Genomic DNA, 22,732 nt, shown 5'->3' on the forward strand with positions numbered 1-22,732 from the left:
AAAAATATTAAAGCTGGCAAACCAAAAATAAAAAAGCCAGGAAACATAGTGGTAAGGATGACACTGCACCCTTAATAAATCATCATGCATTAAAGTGAGGCTACATTATGAATGGAGGATAAAGTGCCCATTTTTAACACTGAATTTCCTAGCTTTTCTCAATAATTTTTTGTATTTACATATTATTCTTGGACTAGATTTTAACTCACTGTCTGTATGTTGCTCTATAATTTACTACAGTTAGATATAGGTTTGAATAAAAATACTCACGCATCTGTAATTTTCTTAAGTGTAAGTCTCATGTAAAGTCTTCTGGATTTACATTTGTTCCTGTGCAATTCAGTGTACCATATCTTCTTGTACCTCAAATCCTTTACTTTCACACAACACTGTCCATGCTCATGATAAAATTACCTACACATTTTCAACCTTCTGCAATATATTATTTTTCCTTCTAAAATTAAAAAAGACTGACATGCCCTCCTTGTCTCTCTTTAATTAAAAAAAATAGCCCATAATGTTTACTTTTTCCTACATTCAGGAATCTACTATATTTAATGCCTTAATTTTATACCCACTGTATCCCACTGGGTGAAAGTTTCCCTGAACTTGTAGCTGAAGGCTGAAGTTTATATTCGCGTTTTGGAACTCCTTTCTGTTTCCAAGTAGATTCACCAGTTTCAAGCTGTTTTTCTTCAGTCTTGGTATTTTGCATACAAATGGTCTGAGATGCCAATGAATTATGTCCTTGTTCAAGTTCAAAACTTATAATGAGTGACTTGGCTAGAGAATCCAATTCAGAAGTGACCATAAAAGACGTGGTTGTTCTGCAAGTAGGACTGTTTGCTGAAGCAGAAGGCAAGCTAAATAAAGTGCAGTAATTATTAAAATGCCCAGCTAAGATGCAAATCTTTTCTGTATAGCTTCTGAGTTGAGTTGTATTTCTGTATGATCCTGTGGAGTACAAAAGCAAAAAGAACTAATTCTACTACTTTGCTAAGCAGCATGTTACTTCCATGCACATCTTTGCTTTCATTTCCGTTAGGAACAATACTGTATTTTGAAAGTATGTTAGTAAATCTATTGTGAGACTATGATGTTAACATGAGGAGTCAGTTGGTGAAAAAAGACTCAAGACTTTGCCTATAGTCCCAGGCTGACGCAATCACAAGGTATACCTACTATCCAAAAGAAGCTAGTTGGAGTTTTCTATAACATGATCAGCAGTGAAATGGTTAAAATTTGACATTTAGTTTTTTTAAATTAGGCTTCAGAATCAACAATGAATTGATATGAATGGAATAAAGATATTGCTTTAGTCTGTCTGTAGACTCAGTAGGATAGCATCCTATTGGTTCACTATTTGGAAAGTTCTTTCCTCAACTAATTTTTTTTCATATGAATCTTTAAATTCTTCAAGAGCCACCAAAGAAATGCTGATATAGTCAACCAGATCAACCTAGATTATCATGGGAACAATGGCTTTAATTTGCTTATTTGTGCCTGGTCCCTGTAACTTATATAACAGAAAATTAAACATAAGGAAGGCTGGATGCAAAGGAAAGTTACCTTAAGATAATCAGGTCACTTGAAACCAGGAACGTGGAAACACAATAATTAACTATGTCAGAGGTTGTAAATGACTTAAAACTTGTAAATTCTCTTTCTTATTAATGTTGAAGTGATGGAAAAAATACTTTAAATTCTGTTAAAGGTGACTTGCTTCTTTATGCCTGAAAGTGTTTTTTCAACAAAGTTTTTCTCTTGCTTGTCATCACCTTAGAAATTCAGCTCTAGTTTACCCTTTTCCTAAAAAATATATCTGTGACTGGAGAACTAGTACATTTAGGACATCCTTGTTATTAAAAGAAAAATGTTCCCAAGAGGGGGAGGGAGGGAGGGATATTAATCAGACTGTTTAAAATATTGTTATTGTTAAAACTTATTTAACTTGAATGCCTAACAAACAGTGGAAAGAGAAGATTTCATTAAAGATTCAGCACTGTTCCTTCAGGTAAGGGCTGAGAAAGACCGCAAACCACTTCCAGAAGACACGAGAAACAAGGAAGATACTGATAGCCACAGGAAACGGTTACTTACTGTAACTGTGATTCTTTCAGATGTGATTCAGACATGTATTCCACTTAAGTGTGTGCACACCCCGCTCACTGGAGCTGGAGTTTGCCTAGCAGCACCCATAAAGGGGAAGCGCTTATGCTTCATGGCCATAGCCCCTCCCCTGGCTACATGAAGCAGCACTGTCCCGACCCTCCCTCAGTTCCTTTGCACCGAATGCCCAGAAACAAGATTCCAATGCTGAGGGGATGGAGGATGTGTTGAGGAATACAAGTCTGCATCACATCTCAAAGAACCAGTTATGGTAAGTAACTTTCTTCTTTGAGTAGATGCAGACATGCATTCTACTTAGGTGACTCACAAGCAGTACACCTCCCACTGCCCTGGAAGTAGGGCTCAGAGTCTACCTAAATAAGGACTGAAGGACCACCTTACCAAAGCCTTCATCCGCCCAGGAAGATGCGGTTGTGGCATAATGGTTCATGAATGTAACAACCACATAGCAGCCCTGAGTCCAATATGGAAACGTCACTGAGGAATGCTATGGGCATTGCTTGCACCTGCGGTGGGGGCATAAACTAAGCTATTTCATATGCAGTCCTGATACAGGATATTACCCATTTGGACGTCATCTGTGAAGATATTGTTTGACCCTTTATGTGATCTACATATGACGCAAACAAATGAGGCAAGGCACAAAACAGTTTAGTCCTGTCCAGATAGAAGGCTTGACATTGCCTGACATCTAAGGTGTGTAGATGCTGCTTTATCTATAGATGAATGCGGCTTAGGAAAGAATACTGGTAAATAGACCACCTGGTTCAAATGAAACTGAGAAACCACTTTAGACAAAGATTTTGGAAGTGGCTGTAAAATCACTGTCTTTGGAGAACTGTGTATAAGGAGGCTCTGCTCTCAGAGCCTGCGACTCTCTCACTCTCCGAGCCTGCAACTCTCTCTCTCCATGTGGATGTTATTGCTACCAGGAATGCAGTTTTCTGACACAACAGCAAATAGGGACAAGATGCCAGAGGGTCGAATGGAGATCCCATTAGGGCTGCAAGGATTGAGTTAAGGTCCCACAGAGGAACTGGCTCCCGGGCCGTAGGGATGTAGATGAAGGAGCCCTTTTAAGAATTTTGATACCATGGCATTGGAGAAGACTGATCTTCTCTGAATGGGGGGATAAAATGCCAATAATTGCTACCAGATGAGCTTTCAATGAACTAAACACAAGCCCCAACAACTGAAGGTGCAGCAGGTACTCCAAAATGTCCTGGATAGAATCCAAGCAATCCTCAGGCTAGTGACCACAGTGAAATGGAAGTGATTTTCAGTGAATAGGCCATCCTGGTGGAGGGTTTTCTACAGTTGAGGATGACTTTTTGAACACCCATCTAACACCGCTCTTCCTCCTCATTCCGCCATGCCACGTGATGCAGGGAGCCGAGTGCAGGATGCAAGGCACAGCCTTGGTTTTGAGTGAGTAAGTTGGGATGGAGAAGAAGCAGTAAGGGAGACTGAATAGACAGTGCAAGAAGGCCAGAGAGAAAATGGTTACCTACCTTTTGTAACTGTTGTTCTTAGAGATACGTTGCTCATGTCCATTACAATTAGGTGTGTGCGTGCCGCATGCACAATAACCAGAAGGTTTTTCCCCTAGTGGTACCTGTGGGGTTGGTTCAGGTGCCCCCTGGAGTTGCACCTCCATGGCACCATATATGGGGTCCTGCCGACCTGCCGCCTCTTCAGTTCCTTCTTGCTCCGACAGAGGGGTAGGTGGGTGAGTCTTGGAATGTCAGTTACGAAAAGTAGGTAACTGTTTTTCTTCAAGTGCTTGGTCATGTTGATTCCAATTAGGTGACTCCCAATCAGGAACTTGGAGGCGGTATCAGAGCTCATGGGTTCACTGATTGAAGCACCGCTCTGCTGAAGGCTGCATTGTCCCTAGTCTGCTGGGTAATGGCATAGTGAGAGGTAAAAGTGTGGATTGAGGACCATGTTGCAGCCCTACAGATTTCCTGGGTCAGAACCTGGGCCAGGAATGCTGCCGAAGATGCCTGCTTGGAAGGTCTGGCATGCCAGACGGTTTGCCCTCAGCTCTCTGACATTGCTGTGAAGTGAGAGCTCTGCTTAGGACCAGAGGCCCTGAGTCCTGAATTCCCAGAGATGCACTCCCCACCCCATCACTGTCACATTCGTGACCAGAGAAAGTGATGGTTGAGGTCTGCAGAAGGGAATCCCCGCACACAGAACTTGCGGGTTGAGCCACCATAGGAGAGACTTGAGAACCGGCCCGGAAAGGGTGACTACCTTGTCTAGACTGTCCCGGTTTAGTCAATACCCCGACGGCTAGCCACACCTGAAGGGATTGGAGTCTCCGTCTGGCATGCTACACTACATAAGTACAGGTGGCCATGTGACTGAGGAGCTTCAGGCAATTCCTTGCTGTGGTGGTAGGAAACTGTCTGAGGTCTTGTAAGACGTTGCACAGGGTCTGAAATCGTGATTCCAGTAGGAACGCTCTCACCTATCTGGAGTCCAACACTGCATCTATGAACTCTATCCTCTGTGTGGAGGACAGGGTTGACTTCTGCACATTCCATAGTAGGCCAAGCTCGTTGAAAGTTGATCTTATTGGGCTTACATGCACCTCCACTTGTGTTCTGGAGTGGCCCTTGATCAGCCAGTCATTGAGGTATGGAAACATCTGCACCTGGCGCTTCTGCAAGAAAGTGGCGACGACTGCCATGCACGGGGGCAACACCCAAGATGCTGCTGACAGACTGAAGGGGAGGACCGTGAACGGATAGTGATTCTGGTTCACCACAAATCCGAGAAACCTTCTGGGAGACAGGGTTATGGATATATGAAAGTATGCATCCTTCAAGTCGAGGGCTGCATACCAATCCCCCAGATCCAGAGAAGGGATAATGGAGGCCAAAGAAACCATGTGGAACTTCAGCTTCTTCATGAACTTGTTGAGGTTTGGCAGGTCTAGGAGAGGTCTGAGACCACCTTTGGCTTTCGGGATTAGGAAATAATGGGAGTAAAATCCCTTGCCCCTTAGCACCTGAGGAACCGCCTCCACCGCTCCTGCTCTTAGGAGCGACTGCATCTCCTGAATTAGAAGATGATCATGAGAGGGGTCCCTGAAGAGGGTCCGGAGAAGGAGGGTGGGAGGGATGGGGGGAGCTGAACTGGAGAGAATATCCCAGTTCTAACATGCGGAGCACCCAGCTATTTGTCGTCATCTGGGCCCACGCATGATAGAAGTGGGACAGTCAGCAGGAAAAGGATTGGATAGTTGGATCCGGTGCTTGAACTGGTGTGTCGCCCTTGGGTGCACCTTCAAAAGGTTTGTTTTTGTCCAGAGGGCTGTTTCACCTGCCCAGAGCCCTGAGATGAAGGAGGAAGCCTCCTCCTGTGGTTTCCATTATGCATTTTAGAATAGTCCTGCCTATTCTGAGGTTGGTAGAATTGAGGCAGAGGCTGGGACTTAAAATGCCTCCGTTGCGTTGCCGAGGTATGAAGGTCAAGGGAATTGAGAGTGGCTCTTGAGTCCTTAAGACTACGAAGCCACGAGTCCATTTTCTCAGAGAAGAGGGTCGAGCCCTCAAATGGGAGGTCCTGGATGGTCTGTTGGACCTCATTCAAGAGCCCTGATGCCTGCAGCCAGCAGCTCCTTCTCATGGCCACTGCTGAACCCATGGTCCAAGTAGCCGAATCGGCAACATCCAGGGCTGCCTGTAGCGAAGCCCGTACCACAAGCTTACTCTCTACCACCAAGGCAAAACTCTGCCATCGAGTCCTCTGGCAGAAGCTCCGTGAACTTTGATATAGCCCCACAGGAATTGAAGCTATATCTGCTAAGGATCTCCTGGTGGTTTGAAATCTGAAGCTGATGCCTCCCGGTAGAATAGACTTGCCTCCCAAAAAGATCCCGTTTCTTCATGTCTCGGGCTTTAGGTGAGGGTCCTTGGTGCCCTTGACGTTCGCATTTGTTCGCTGCTGCTGCCACCACTAAGGAGTGCAGTGGCGGGTGTGAATAAAAATGTTCAAACTCTTTAGAGGGTACAAAGTACTTTCTCTCTGTCCTTTTCACTGTTGGGGGCAGGGAGGTGAGGATCTGCCACAACATTTTGGTGGTATTCTGTATGGTCTTATGAGCGGCAGGGCAACTCGGGAGGGTCCCCAGGGGACCAGGATGTCTACCATGTGGTCCAAGGACTCATACCCCTCCTCAACCTGAAGCCTCAGGTTCTGGGCCACTCTCTTCAGGAGCTGTTGGTGGATCCTACCGTCCTTAAGTACAGGAGCCGAGGAGGTTCCAGCCACTGCTTTGTCTGGCGATGATGAGGCTCTAATCTGGACCAGCTCTTTCTCCTGGCCTACAGCGCCGAGGGGATCACGCGGTGCCAGGTCCTCCAGTGCACCATGGGGCGGCTAGTCCAGCACCGAGGGAAGTGGAGAAGATGCGTGGGTTTCCGAAGCCACTGACACCGAACTCCTGGAATAGGACCCTTGGCTTTGATAGAATGGCCAGGGGGTCCAAAATGGCCAATGGGCTGGAGCCTGCCATTGAGTGAGCCATGGCATCGGGGGAAATTGCTGTCTCTCCCTGTCCGACCTCGAGCATCTGCGCTCTGATTTGTGCTGGCTCCACCCGGACACAAAAAGGACTCCACCTCCGATTGGGAGGACTCGCTCTGAGAGGACCACAGGGAAGCAGTGCCACCGGGGAGCAGTGCCAGGACACTGGTATGGCTCCACTGCCAGTCTGCTGCCACAAGTACCGGGGGATCAGTGCTAAGGTGATGGTGACCAACATGGTTTGCCTCGGGATGGCACTGAGGGTCTCAGGGGTGCCGTTGCTTTTGAGCTCAGTCTCGCCCGGGTGTGGAAGGTGGTGCCGTGAAGGCAACGAGCTCTCTCGCTGGTCTCCGGCATGGAGGGCAGCTCCAAAGCCTCTCCATGACTCTCCTGGGAGGGGAGTCCTGCGGAGCTGAACTCGACTGACCCCATGTTGGGACAGCAGTCAATGATGCTGTGCTAGGTGGTGCTGCACTGGTGTGGCCTGTTGGAGAATAACAGAGTTCTCACTTTTTGTTTGGGTACAGCAAGTCAGATACTTTATTTTCTCAAGCAATTGCGTAGAGGGAGAGAGCTAAAAAGGTCTCTCCACAGGTAAACAATTACAGCAAGCATTTATACCTTTTGTTACAGACAATGAAAAGCAACAGCTGCATTTTGTTTATACATAGGTCATTCTGATATCTTGTTTTTCTCACTAATGTAGACTCAGTCTACATTCCATATTATCTACACATTACCAGGAATGTGTGAGGCGAGTGGGAAAGAACTTCTACAAATCTCGCGTTATTAGGGTTACAGTTGGCCTGACTCTTGCTAACAAACTGTCATGCATTGCAATCCCCTTCCTGTCAGTTTTTTCTCTGCTTCCACAGGCCCAACGCAGGTCTCACTGCACTTGAGTCTTTCTGTCCTGGTCTCAGCGTGGGTGAATGCCCCCTGTCCTGCTTCATCTTCTTGCGGAGCACTGGGGACAGGAAGTGGTGCCATGCACTACCACGTATGGAGCCCCTGTGCAGGGAGCCCTGCTGGTGCTGAGCATCTCTATCAGAGTCCTTTCTTGGCGCCAAAGTCTCCCATGTTGATGCCAGGGCACTGCGCATCAATGTTGAGGTTCGGCCAAACTCTGCTCTGAGTGAGGATGGAGGGCAGCCTCCATCAGAAGGATTTATAACCATTGGTCTTTTTCTTTTTGAGTCCTGGGGCAGAATCCCCTACAAATCTTGCAAATGGTCCTTCTGATGCAATTCCCCCAAACACTTCAAGCAGGAAGTGTGAGGATTACTCCTGGGCATCGGCATGTTACAAGCTGCGCAGGGTTTAAACCCCAGGGAATGGTGGTCGGGGAGGGTAGGGAAAAAGGGGGGTAACCGCTAGAACAATTCCTTACTGGAATTCTAACTATACTATGACTAGTATGACTATGACTGGTTAGGAGGAGGGATAGCTCAGTGGTTTGAGCATTGGCCTGCTAAACCCAGGGTTGTGAGTTCAATCCTTGAGGGGGCCACTTAGGGATCTGGGGCAAAAATCAGTACTTGGTCCTGCTTTGGAGGTTTTTAAGGCCTGGCTTGACAAAGCCCTGGCTGAGATGATTTAGTTGGGAACTGGTCCTGCTTTGAGCAGGGGGTTGGACTAGATGACCTCCTGAGGTCCCTTCCAACCCTGATATTCTATGATTCTAGTATCAGGGGGTAGCCGTGTTAGTCTGTATCCACAAAAACAACAAGGAGTCCTGTGGCACCTTAAAGACTAATAGATTTATTTGGGCATAAGCTTTCGTGGGTAAAAAAACCTCACTTCTTCAGATGCATGGAGTGAAAGTTACAGATGCAGACATTATATAATGACACATGAAGAGAAGGGAGTACCTCGCAAGTGGAGAACCAGTGTTATACTATGACTAAACTAACTAAAACTACTAACTAATTTAACTATTTACAGAGAACAATTGAGGACCACTAGGGAGAAAGCTTGCCGAACCAAGAGAAAAACGAGTGTTCCGGCTAACCCTCATAGGAGGTAAGAAGGAACCGAAGTGGCGGCTGGTCAACAGGACCCTATATATGGCGCCATGGAGGTGTGACTCCAGGGGGTGCCTGAACCGACCCAACAGGTACTGCTAGGGGAAAAACCTTCCACTTCTGTGCACGTGGCACGCACACACCTAATTGGAATCGACATGAGTAAGCAGTCGAAGAACCAGCATTGGTAGCATGCCGGGGCATTGAGAATGAACCTGGCCTGATCTTGAGCAGACCTGAAGGATGACCAGGAGAAAAGCCTACAAGAGAGCCAATTGCCAGATGAGGTGGAAAGCATTGGCAGGGAGCTTGGACTGACGCCCTCTAGAGAGCAGAACAGACGATGTTTCCTATTGTCCCTTGTAGCGAACTGGTCAATTATTGGAATGTCCCAAGCTAGGAAGATGACCCAGGATGTGTCTTCAGGGACCAGTTGTGACTCAGGGAAAAATACCTGCTGAGATGGTCTGCAAGATAATTCTGAACCCAAGCAAGTGAACAGCTATCGAAGCAATGTTCTCCTTGATGCAGAACAGTCACAGCCTGATTGCCTCTAGGCAGAGCAACCTGCATCGTGCTCCCCCTTGCTTGCAGCACATAATAAAGACAATAGCATCACGATGTAAATATGCACACTAAGGCCTGGTCTACACTAACCCCCCAAGTCGAAGTAAGGTACGCAACTTCAGCTACGTGAATAACGTAGCTGAAGTCGACATACCTTACTTCGAACTTCCCGCGGTTCAGACGCGGTCCACACGCGGCAGGCAGGCTCCCCCGTTGACTCCGCGGTACTCCTCTCGTTGAGCTGGAGTACCGCAGTCGACAGCGAGCACTTCCTGGTTCGATTTATCGCGTCCAGACCAGACGCGATAAATCGAACCAGGAAGTTCGATTTCCAGCCGCCGAACTAGCGGCTAAGTATAGACCAGCCCTTAGTCTCTAATATAGTCTCACAAAGCGTGACATAAATTGTAGATGGCCTGAAGCTCCAGCAATTTGATATGGAGTGAGGCCTCCTGCTCTGACCATAGCCCCTGCACTTTCAGGGATCCCCAAGTGCACCACCCACAACTCATCAGGGAGGTGTTAGTAACAACCGATCCGGTTGGCAAGGACCAGACAAAGGGAACACCTTGGCAAATATTCTCTGGACACATCCACCACTGCAAGGAGTCTAGGACCGTAAAGGAAGACTGACCAGTCTGTCTAGAGGGTGAAGATTAGGACAGTAAATCACTCTTAGCCACAATTGAAGGGGAGTGAAGGCACAGCCTTGCAAACTGGACCACCTGTGTGCAAGTGGAAATATGGCCCAAAAGCCTCAGACACGTCTGAATTATCATGGAAGGCTGAGACTGCAGACTGAGGCAAAGATAGCAAACTGTCTGAAAACGGTCGTCAGTAGAAATGCTTTCAACATCACAGAATCTAACAGGGCCCCAGTGAACTTTGTTTTCTGAATGAGAACAGAGGTTGACTTCCAGATGTTTAGTATGAAACCCAGACAGTCGAGCAAGCATAGTGTGGGGTGCTGATGTGAGCAAGAACTTCCTCTCTGAATCTGCACCTCAGTAACCAGTTGTTCACATATGGGAAGATGTGAATTCCCTTCTTCCTGAAATATGCTGTAACAATGACCATGCACTAGGTAAAAACCTGGCGTACAGAAGAGAGCTCAAATGAAAGCACTGTGTAGTGACAATGGTCTTCTACCACGATAAATTGAAGGAACTTTCTGTGGTTGGCAAAACTGCCACATGAAAGTAGGCGTCTTGAAGGTCCAGAGCAGCACACCAGTCATTCTGAGACTACACAGGGAGAATAGTCAATAAGAGTGACTTTCAGAACCTCATATACCTGATATATTTGTTGAGGCTATAAAGGTCAAGGTTGGGTCTTACCCCTCCCTTGAATTTGGGTACCAGAAAGTACCAGGAGTAGAAGCCATGACGCTGGTGTTCCGGCTGAACCTCTTCCACCACTCCCAAAGCCAGTAGAGAGTAGACCTGCTCAAGGAGCACTATCTTGTGAGGGGGACCCTGAAGAGGGACGGGGAGGGTGGGTGAGGTGGAAGTGTGGAGAGGAACTGGATGGCATAACCTGATCTGAGTGTGCTTAGGACTCAGCTGTCAGTGGTGATTGAGCCCCAGGACCGGCTCTAGGCACCAGCAAACCAAGCATGTGCTTGGGGCAGCACAATTCCAGGGGCGACATTCCAGGAGTGGGGTTTTTTGGGGGGTTTTTTTTTTTGGCTTGGGGGGCAAAAAACCTAGAGCTGGCTCTGTCAAGCCCCAAACATTGTGAAAGCAGGCCAGCCTGTATGAGGAGGGAGGGGCAACAACAGGAACAGAGCTCTGCACCAAGGAGACAAAATGAGTACTTGGAGAGCACTGGCAGGAGGGCATGTGGACTGGCTGAACCCCACGCCTGACTGCTTTCTCCTGTCCCTCTTTTTGGGGTAGTGCTGGTGCCTCAAAGGAGGGAAAGCCTGGCCAAATGTACGCTATGGACGATACTGCTGCTGCTACTACTGGCATGGCCACCCCCAAGGACCGCAGTGTACTGAAGGGAAGGATGAGCTGGGCAGCACAGAATTGTCCGGAGATGAAGATGAGGCCCTGGATGGGACAACTTTGGAGGGTCCACAGGGAGAGGGACCGCCAGTGCCTGGACCTGTGGCGGATCAACGGTCACCACCACAGACCTGGCCAGCAATCTCACCTTTAAGCAAGGCAAAGAGCAGGACCTCCGCAACTGAGGGGCATCCCACAGATTCCATGGAGGCCACTGACATGGATAAGGCATTGGTGGCCAGTAGACGCTGGGCCATATGCCTTCATCCCAACCACGGGACGTACGCCAATCTTGGTACCCATAACGGTCCATCAACGACCCCCAATGCTGGTCAGGTGATGGAGAGCAGGAGGATAACGATCCCAACTCAGATGCAGAGGAGCCTTGAGATCAAGGCGGAGTGAGACCAGAGGGCGCAAGTATCTGGTCTGATTTGTTCATTGCCCAGAATGAGGCAGAAAGTGGCAGTGCCAACAGAAGTGGTGCCATCAATACCAAGCATGCCAGTGCTGGAAGCAAGCAGCAGTACTGAGTGTCTGACAGTACTGATATTGAGGGCGGTGAAAGGCACCACAGAAGCATTTGCAGTGCTGAATGCAGCAGTGCATTCCTGGTAGTGACGTCCCCCGTACTGAAGCCGGTACCAGCCCTGCTTATATAACCTGTGAAAGGTGAACATTGGGGTGCAGTGCAGACAGACCAGAGGGTTCAGCGGCTCATTCAATCAACAGAGCTATAGATGACAGTTCTGGCAAAGTCCTGGACCAAAGGAGAGATCGGAACCAAAAGATGGAGGAAGTCTGTAACTGCCTGGTACGCTGCCAACATGGAAACAGTCAGTACTGGCATCTGCCTCTTTGGTACTGTACTCAATGGATGCCCAGAGGCCAGAACTGGAGTCAACAGTACATGGCTTCCAACCTTCCTGTTTGGTACCAAAGAAGGATTAGAGGTATCTGCTCCATCCCATGCACCAGCACCAACTCCATGTCGGGCCACACTTTTCCTGGGGGAAGCAGAAGAGTCATCCGGAGACCTGGAGTGGTTTTGATTGGTCTTATGCAAACTTTTCCTCAGCGCAGTCGACAGGGAATGGCTCATCTGTGTCTCTGAAGAAGAGCCTGCCCTGGAATGTGAAGCAGCAGCACTCTTGGAACCTGAAGGTGATCTCTGACCCAATGAAGACCTCGATACTGAAGCAGGCCATATGGCCTGTTTGAGCAGGTGCTGCTTCAGGCGAAGGTCGTGAGCCACTTGAGTCCATTTCTTAAACGATCTGCAAGTCATGCAATGCCAAGGCAGAGGAAGAACCACAGGTGGGGATCACCCCCCACACGAAGGATAATGTTTAAACCCCAGGGAGGACAACACCGAGGGGAAAAACTACTACAATGAACACTACTCTAACACTAATGGTACTACTAACTATATTGAAGGGGAAAAACAAAACTAGTTGAGAGGTTGTGAAGTTAAGATCACACAGAGTTATGACTCCAGGTAGAGGCGGGAAGAAGGAACAGTGGGATGGTCGGGGCAGCATTGCCTCATGTAGCCAGGGGAGGGGCTATGGCCACGAGGCACAAAAGCCAACCCTCTATGGATGCTGCTAGGCAAATTTCTCCAGCTCTGGTGCGTTGGGCACGCACACACCTAAGTGGAATACATGTCTACATCTACTCGAAGAACCACCTAAAAAAACCAAGCAGATTAAAAATAACCACCACTCTTTCTGTCCTCCAACATAACCAAATAAAGAAGCAAATAAGAGCACAAACCTCTCACTTCGCAGGTCTCCTTTAGTGTACAATTTTCTGGTACAACACACACAGCAGCTCAGACACATACCTTGCAATGAAGTAGTAATGATCTGACAGACTTTATCTATGCACTGCTCTAATTCCAAGTATTCAGAAGCAAGATTAGTTGCCTTCTTTAGTTCCTGGTGGGCAGATTCTTCTTTTGTTAATCGAGTTCCCATTTCTCTCTGTATTAATAAAGAGCAATTTATTTGAAAGCTATAAGATACATCTGTAATGCTTAGTGGTTAGCATTCTGATAGCAAATGTGGTCATGGGTTCAAATTTCACACCAGCGTTCATAGTTTTGCACTTCACTGTTGCAATGTATTATGGGGATGTTGGGTTGTTGAAGAAGTTTCAAAATACAATTTTGGCAAGAGTTGCAATTTCTGCCAGTCTTAAAATCACCAGATGGAGCTGTAAGATCCTAGAACATTTTTTGACATTCAAGGGATAGATAACTCCGATAACTTGGTCAATATTCCATTCTTGATTCAAAGTAAATCATGGTGCTAATAGTCAAGGTTGTAAGCTATTGCCTACACAGTGAATGTACTACTAGTATCTAACACAACACTTTGAAATAAATAAAAATGTGTTTGACAAGTTAAATTGTATGTAAATCAATGATTTCAGATAGACCAAATAGAAAATAAAAGGAATATCATCTTTAATTTATAATTGACAGTGTTTTGTCGGTCTCTGAATCACTTGTATTTCTGTTGTATGATTTCAGAGGTGAGACGACCAGAACAACAAGCAGATGCATTCATTGGGCTGTCCAGAGTGCAATAGGGGGAGGGGGTGATTTTCAAAGGCACATATACTAGTTAGGTGCCTATCTGCCCTTCGAAAGTCTCCTCGGGTGTTTTCCTTGAGTCATTACAGTCAAGTTAGAACTCAAAAACCATCTATGAGCAATTCAAGTTATTCCATCTAATGTATATTATCTTTCATTTGTCAACACTGAATTTCAATCCACAACACAATACTCAAATGGTGAAAACTAAGTCCCTCTGGAGATGCTCATTCATTTATAGTCGGAAATAGCCTCAAAAATTCTGCCAACAACAAATTCCGCCACCTCTACATCATCCATTTTATCAGATTATTAACAGGCAACCCAAGAACCTTAGGTCACTTAATTTTGCCATTTTGAAAAGTGACAATTTATTCCTAGTTTTCTTTGGTCATTGAACCAGCTTCTAAGCCATGATAATACTTTATTTCTGACCACACACCCACCTAGTTTCCTTACTAGCTTCTTCTTAGGGACTTTGTCAAGGCTTTTAAAAAAGTCTGAATAAATTATATCTTGTTCCTCACCATTTTGTTGACACACACAAAGAATTCAAGTAGCATGGAAGGTTACTTTAAAAATTGTAAAGCAGAAGAATGAACCAAATTCTGTTCTAATAAATACAAAAATTATATTTATACAACCATAAGATAGTTAAGATAATTAAGTAAAGAAATGCAAAATGTAAAGTTCTTACAGCAAGATTAACTTGTCCACAATGCATACAGGTAGTAATTTTTATTCCTCTTTCTTGTTAAACTTTTAAACAAGAAACCCTTTGAAGTTAACATTTAAACTATGTAATTTTGTGAATGGTTCCCTTACCTTTTTGCAGTCAGATATTGTATTTTCAAGGGATCTGGCGAAAGACACTGCATTATTTTTTATTTGATTTTGAACCTATAAAAAGGGAATTTTAATTATTATTTTGCATGCATTATTCAAAGCATTGAGAAAAAAAATGTGTAAAACTATATCCCAGAGACAGGACAATGAGCACGTGATTATGGAGGAAAGTGTTCAGAAAAGAATTACAACACAAGCAATGGTCGGAGAGTGAATTTTCTTTCATAATTCTCAACCATTCCATAAAAAAGTTAACACTTTATAGTGTTCATATTGCATATGCAAAAATTTGAATAAGTCTACAGTAGACTGTATTCTAGGAGCAAGTGAGCAGACACTATTCTTAAACTTTTTCTAAAGGAAGTGACCACTTTAATTGTATCACCATCATCGTAACTCTCAGTGGTAGGATTTTGGCAGTGCCATTTGGCTTCTCTCTGATGCTTCATGTTATATGCACTGCCCTCCAGTGAAACTAAGACCCTTATGGTTCCATAGGTCTCTGCTACAAGCAAAGACAATAGCATTTAGCAGGTTGGCTGTTCAATCCCCACCCTGGGCAAAAAACTAAAAATTCAAATTTAATTTGCTGTGAATAGGGAGATTTGAGTTCCCTGGGAACAGGGCCAGTTGTGGGAGGTCCAGTGTAACACTGGGTTGTGGAGCGGGAGAGGCAGGCAGAGTGAATCCTTCTCTCTGGGAGCGTGGCTTGTTGTGAGGGAAAACACAGGCACGATTACACCAGTTAGTGTAAAAATAGATTCAATTATTGTAAGTATTTGAATATTTTGTGCAAACGGTTTGTTTTCAAGCGCCAGTTATGCCATGGGCTAAACAATTTCACTCTCCAATTTCTTATCGATATAGCCGTGCTCCCTCAACAAAGGCTACCAAAGAAGTTTTCAAAATGCATCCCTAGTTCCAGGTGTGGTCTGCTGTATAGCACTCATTGCAGCCCTGGACCCATGGCCACTGACTCCTTATGGCAGGGGTGGGTAAACTTTTCGGCCCAAGGGCCACATCTGGGTATAGAAATTGTATGATGGGCCACGAATGCTCATGAAATTGGTGGTCGGGCTGTGGGAGGGGGTGAGGGCTCCCGCTGGGGGTGCAGATTCTAGGATGGGGCCAGAAATGGGGAGTTCAAGGTGCAGGAGGGAGCTCCAGGCTGGGGCAGAGGGTTAGAATGTGGGGGGGAGGGCCCCGGCTGGGGGTGCAAGCTCTGGGGTGGGGCTGGGAATGAGGGGTTGGGGGTGCAGGAGGGTGCTCCGGGCTGGGACCAAGGGGTTCGGAGGGCAGGAGGAGGTATCAGGGCTGGGGCAGGGGCATAGGAGGGGGTCAGGGGTCCAGGTTCCAGGTGGCGCTTACCTCAAGCAGCTCCTGGAAGCAGCGGCATGTCCCCCTCCGGCTCCTAGGTGGAGGCACAGCCAGGCGCCTCTGCACGCTGCCTGGTCCTCAGGCGCCACCCCTGCAGTGCCCATTGGCCACATTTCCTAGCCAATGGGAGCTGCGGGGGCAGCGCTTGGGGCAGGGGCAGCGTGCAGAACCCCCTGGCTGCCCCTATATCTAGGAGGCGGGGGGGGGGGCAAGCCCCTAACCCTGCACCCCGGCTGGAGTGGGGCAAGCCCTGGGCCCCGGACCCTGCTCCCTGGCGGAAGCTTGAGGGCCGGATTAAAACATCTGAAGGGCTGGATGTGGCCCCCGGGCTGTAGTTTGCCCACCCCTGTCCTATGGCATAACAGAGGCTTGGCCCCCACTTCATTCCCTCTTGTGCCTTGAGTGTGCCACCTGCACTCAGAAAGAGGATGTAAAGCTAGGAAGAGGATTATGAATGAGTGAAATTTTGAGGAGGAGAAGGGCAGGGTAAAGAATGTAGGGCACATGAAGACAAAGGGATTGGTTACAGAAAAGTAGTGAAAAAAGAGGAAAGAGGAAAGAATAAGGGGAGAGAATGTTGTGGATGAGATGTTGGGAGTTGGTCCTAGGTGAACGAGGGTGGGTTTCTTGACTTCTCAACCTTAGTCTTCATTTTTGACTTCTCCACTGGGAATAGCTCCAATGGCTACTTTTACCATTCCTCTCACATTTCTCAAGCAACAACGATGAAACTGAAAAGACACGGGTCCAGTTTCACTGCTGTCCGGAGAGTTAAGAACAGCAGCAGTGGAACTAATAAGAGCCAAGAGCTCTCTCTTGTGGCTCAAGAAGCCATTGAGCACTGCTCTGGGTCACATTTGGAAGGTTTACTGCACAAGCATAAGGAATAGTTCATTTTGTTTAAAATGGAAACTTAAGTTTTGCAGAATTGTATGCTCTAGATGCCCCCCACTTGCCAAGGAAGTTCTCTTACTTTCCACTAGCAAGTAGATTATTCAAGCTCTGTCGTACTCTGGAAAGACCCATACAAAGTAAATAGAAGACAAGAGAGCTTCAAACAAGTGAAGAGTAGGATTTGCCTTGCACACTATCTGTCCAAGATACAAGTTTTTATTCACAGAAGGAAAGAGGTGGAACAAGAATGCATGTGTACCCGAAGCTGAAAAGAAATATGTACACTATGTGCAGCCTAATACTTTTTTAAAGAACTTTTCATCCTTTTAAAACATTACTTGTAAGGCTGCCAGACTCACTGTCAACATGAATTACCCACTGTGTAAGAGGCATCTTTCCCAGGACTACTGTAACTTGCATTCCTGAATTTTCAAACTCTTTTCTGAGTACATATTTCATGGAAAAAATTTAGCTGCAGAGTATAGTCTTTGTTTCTATCTTCCTTTTTATGCAACTCTCCCTACCATGTATCTCCTTATTAGACTTACCTAACAAATATATATAATAGGGGAATACCAAGACCGTGCACCTTATTTTAAAGAAACTTGTTAGGTGGGCTCTCTTCAATTTGCTTTAAAAAAAAAAAAAAATCTCTGCATGCAAGAAGGGCTTGAACTATTTTAACTGAAGTGACAAAATACTGTTTCTACCATTTCCCAGACAACTGTGTCTATCTTAAATTAAAATTGTCAGGCTATGATTTTCTGCTACAAATCTTAACCAAAAAGCCTGCATTTTTTAAAAAAGATACAAACCCCAACTTTTTAACATTGCTCTGAAAAAAATTGTGTGAATACTGTTACATATGCTTTCATGCAAAACTTTTAATGCCTAATGTATAATTAAAATATCAGTTGCCACCAGAAAAAAAAAATACTACCTTTATTGCTCTAAGTGAATATGAATATTCCCTCTTATATTATAAAGAATAATTAAATTCAGAGGTCTTATGTAAAGTTAAACAGAACACTGGTGTCACTTCTTTTCACATTACAGTGTGTCTAGGGAGGTGGCAGGGTCAACTCATTAAAATGTCATAAATATATTTGCTGTATTTATTCCTATAACATAATAAAGCAGCTGCTAAAATGGAAATACCAATGCTGCTTAGCAACCCAGAAAACTTTTGAAGGTTATTCCTGATTCCAGTTGCTACCATGAAAATGAACAACATTTCTGGCATTCATGCTGTTAGATGCTTGCTTGGAATAAGTCACTATCCTTTTAGAGGCCCCAATTCAGCATAGTGCTTAAGTGCATGCCTAACTTTAAACATGTGAGTAGTCTGGGACTATACTAAACTTACTCAGTTTTAGGTACAAGCTTAAATAACAGGCTGAAAGGAGCTAAAATAACAGCAGAATGTAGGAAATACTGTCATCTTAACCTTCTAAAGATGCCTAGAGACAGGATTTTGTAACACTAACAGCAAGTGCGGTAATAGCAGATATGTGCTTGCTATTAGTACTATGAAATGTAGTCAATTTCAAAAAACAAGTTAAAAATAGTTTCACGTATCATACCAGCCCTTGAGTATCCCTGCCAATTTTTGAAGTCTTGTGATATTTTCCCTTCTCCTTCCACTAAATTTCTGTCCCCCTTCTTGGTGTGTGAAAGACCCCCACAAACAACAAGGGAAGCTGAGTGGATACTCAGGGGATACAGTAAGACTCCAGACAAATAGCACTGTCAAATGCGCAAAGTAAACACTGAAAATACACCGAATACTTCAGTGGAACCCATCTGAGCAAAAGGGACCAACTGTGGAGAACTGATTGAAGGATTACGTCAATATTTTTTCCCCTCCGTTGTGTCAAGTTAACAGTAATTTTAAGTTTTGTTCATAATAGTAGTAGGCAAAACATTTTCAGACAAGATTTTAAGTTGATATTGTATCTTTCAAGGGTCCAATTATAGTAACAAAGATACACCTTGCAGAGTTTTTATCTATAATAAATACAGATGCGTATACAGTCTATACTATTATTGTATGAACTCCAGGATTTCACAAATCAAGGTATAAGTTTCCAACCCATATGTGTTATATCTGCTAATACTTTTATGCTGTCACTAAAAACTCTGACCTTCAAGCCACAAACTTTCTCTCTCACCTCATTTTGTGGATACTGTTTCAAAAGTTCTTTTTGCATCTCTCTTGTTTTTTTCTGTACAGAATCCAAGAGACTCTTCAGTCCTGAACCTACTCCATCATAAATGGCAAGTATAAAATCTTCCTAAAAAAATATTCAAAATATTTAATATTCAAGTAATGGTTTAAAAAACGGACATTTGCATCAATGAATTTGTAACATTTTGTTATATTAGGCAAATTGACCAACACAGACAGACCAACCCTTATGCCCAACTTAGACCTAATGTTGTCAATAGGGTTCTGATAATGCTTTCCCTTTGAGAAATCTGCATCTTCAGCTCTTATTCAGATTTCTGAGAATTCTTTTTTGAACAGACTTTTACAATGAGAATATTAGTGGCAAAAAACATACACAAAACAAATTATTTTAATTTCAAACTCTGCATACAGGCTGTCAAGCACAGGATTCAACCTGATTTTTTTTTTTTTTTTTTTTTTTAAACTTAGCTCTATTGACCTGTTTTATCCTTCCCATGGTAAAACAATTTTTAATATCCAGGACTCAGTGTGAACACATAAAAGCTGCTATATCACTGCATTGAGGCCTGGTCTATGCACACATTTTGTATTAGTACATCTATTTTAGTTAGAGGTAAGATTTTTACCACAATAGTTATAATTATCCATACTAGGGTTGTATCAGTATAAAGGTGCCTTATACTGGGATAGTTTATTCCTCGTCCCATATGGCAATAAGTTATACAAATATAAAGATGCCTTATATCAGTATAATTTCAGCCACACTAGGGAGGTTGTTCCATTTTAACTATATCAGTACACTTAAATGACTTAGGGTTATAAACAGGTTTAAGTCATTAACTTTAAAAAATGCTCTGTTGCATTCCAAAGGTGCTATGTAAGACCAAATTTTATGCTATAGATATTACATTTGTGTGACAAAGATACACTATGTTAGTGTATTAAATGTACAACTATGAAAATCTGAGTGTAGACATTTAAATTATTTTAAATCTTGCCTTCACACTACTACTGTGAAGAATATACTTTCTATAGTATTCAGAAGATACCTTTATTTTGATCCAGTGGAGTAGTCACAGTCCATAAAAAGTTCTGATATTAATCTTGAAAGGTGTTGTATCCAACAAAATTTTGTTTTTTACCTGTGAGATAGTTGCATCTTCTTTGATCTCTTCAGAAAGGTGTAGGTCAGATCCTATAAGTGCTGTCAAGTGTCCTACATGTTTTCCTGCCTGTTTCACTATTTGGATTATTTTGTTGTGTGCTTCCGTTACCATTGAGGATATATCTGAACAACAACCCTGAGAAATGAAAATAATTTAGTTAGAAAACTTCTGCAATAAAAGTGTAAATGTTTTATATGTGCAATTGAAAACAGTGTTTAAACTATCCTGAAGCATTACCAATATCATATCCTTATATTACTACTAAGTGGCTCAGTCATTGTCTCAAATAAAAATGGAATGAACCTCGCGACCACATACAGAAAAATTATTACAATTACACAGCAGGATTAAAAATCATGACTGCAAATACATGTTAGAATAGAATAGAAAAAATAATAAATGGGTTTAAAAAACCCATAATCAATAACTTTATATAGAATGGCACTGAACAGACAATGACAAGTCTATCAAATTAAAAAATATCTAAAGAGACAATCATTTAAAAGAAAAGAATAATAACCGAGCATACTTGTGGAAAGTGCTGTATACTTATTCATCCAGCAAAGCATTCATGGAGAAGACGATTAATTTAAAACTGGCTGTAGGCATCTTTATCATATCTTTTACCAAGTCAGCTTGTGATTATATGCATTGTGTGCCAGATTGTTGTTACAAAGTCTATGGCCAATAATATAATAAGAGTATATACATTACACAGCTCTAGATATAGTTTTAATTATTTTTCTTTCAATTATTTATATGAAAATATAGTGGATATAATTTACCTGCAACAGTAATTGTAAACAACCTCCCAAGTTTTTTACACCCTGTCTCAATTCATCAATTTTTAGGGAATCAGTGCACTTTTGGAAACTATTAAGCCAATGCTCAGTTAGAACCATAAGTTGTTCAAAAGCAGAGGTAATTCTGATGCTGCAGGACTGAGTAGCACGATCAAGAAAGAAAACTAAAAAAAAAAAAAAAGGAAGATTAATCAGAATCTCAGGTCTGCAAATGAAAGCAAGAACATTTATACTTATGTGTAAGACATGACAGAATATCAGTGTAGAACATTTTGTTTATGTTAGTAAGAATTAAGCTTACAATTATCTTGACTTTCTTCATCTTGTTGTTCATAGGCATTTGAAATGCCAGTTACTCCAGTATAAATAGTAAGCAAATTAGTTAGGAGACTATCTGCTATACTCATTTCTTCTTCATGATTCTGTCCTAGTAAATCCAAAGCTGAACCAATTAATTCTTTGCAAATTCCAGGTAGAAATGATTCAGAAGAACTTGAACATATGCTGCTGGATTTATTGACTGAACCTGTATTAATAGAAGAGCAACATGAATTAAAAGTTCCTTACAAAAGTAGCGGGTCTGTTAGACAAATGTATCCTCTTATGATAGTTTCATGTTGGTTCCTTCTCTCTACTATCTAACCTGAAGGATGAAAATAATTATGAAAAATAATTTAGACATACTTCTGTTGAGAAAATTTAATCCCATAAAAGTTTCTATTAGTTAAACGAAAAAAGCATGGAAAGAAAATAAGCGTATTTTAAAGTGAAATAGATAGTAATATACGCTATCACAAAACTATTCTTTCCAATTGCACTTATCAGTAGTTATGATAAAATAAAAGCACAACTGATCTAAAATGAGTGAATACATACAAGTATAAATATTTGGGAGACTCAGGTAACTTATATCTGAAAAACATATGTTTTACAATTTTAATTTCTGAAATTTGTAACCACAACCAGAGACAATGTCAGAGAAGTTGAGTAACTAGCAACATCTCAAGCAAAGAATCACTCAGTGACTGTACTGGAATTAATAGTCTCTGGTACAGCCAACACTAGGCGCTAGGTGACAGCATCATCCTAGTTAACCTTCAATGGCTAAGTGTAGCGAGTTTCCAGCCAAAACTCTCAGCATGATAGGCAGGAGCCTTGCTTATGAGGGTTTTACCCTCAAGAAGGATGACACAAAGATTTAGGCAAAGAAATGTTGTAAGGTCTACAGGCAGGCACGGGAACACCCACTACAAATATGAATATTTTACTTGTAAAATGTCAGGCTTCTCATTTTCTTTACAAAAAATTCTCAAATTATTACACAGGCATAAATTACTATTAATAATAATAAGCTATATGTTTCCAGCTTCTCAGTATGAAATAAAAGGTAATCTGCAATACAAAAAAAAAAGCACCTGATAAGTGCGATGTGTGTAGAGTCTGGATTGGCTGCAATTTTATATCAGACAAACATCCAGAAATTCTCCTGTTCCTCATGAAACTTCTGCTCCTAGAATATGAGGGCATGGAGGGGAAACACAAGAGAGACAGGTCTTTATTTAGATTTATTCCAGAAGGTCAGTGGAA

The 22,732-nt window shown here is 43.4% G+C and overlaps 1 protein-coding gene across 1 annotated transcript in view; it reads right to left on the minus strand.

Moving 5' to 3' along the window:
* Window positions 1–436: 436 nt before the first annotated feature.
* LOC113407249 (kinesin-like protein KIF14) overlaps window positions 437–22,732 on the minus strand; it is an 86,245-nt gene continuing 63,949 nt past the window's right edge. Inside the window, exons 22-29 of the mRNA XM_026655536.1 lie at window positions 22,561–22,655; window positions 21,447–21,671; window positions 21,128–21,309; window positions 20,319–20,477; window positions 19,157–19,279; window positions 14,694–14,768; window positions 13,116–13,254; window positions 437–954 (exon numbers count right to left, since the gene is read on the minus strand). Of these exons, the coding sequence (XP_026511321.1) occupies window positions 569–954; window positions 13,116–13,254; window positions 14,694–14,768; window positions 19,157–19,279; window positions 20,319–20,477; window positions 21,128–21,309; window positions 21,447–21,671; window positions 22,561–22,655 (1,384 nt within the window). The 3' untranslated portion in view covers window positions 437–568. The remainder of the gene's footprint in view (window positions 955–13,115; window positions 13,255–14,693; window positions 14,769–19,156; window positions 19,280–20,318; window positions 20,478–21,127; window positions 21,310–21,446; window positions 21,672–22,560; window positions 22,656–22,732) is intronic.

Source organism: Terrapene carolina, unplaced genomic scaffold (assembly GCF_002925995.2).
Source record: "Terrapene carolina triunguis isolate 2854851 unplaced genomic scaffold, T_m_triunguis-2.0 Scaffold210, whole genome shotgun sequence".
Lineage (NCBI taxonomy): Eukaryota > Metazoa > Chordata > Testudines > Emydidae > Terrapene > Terrapene triunguis.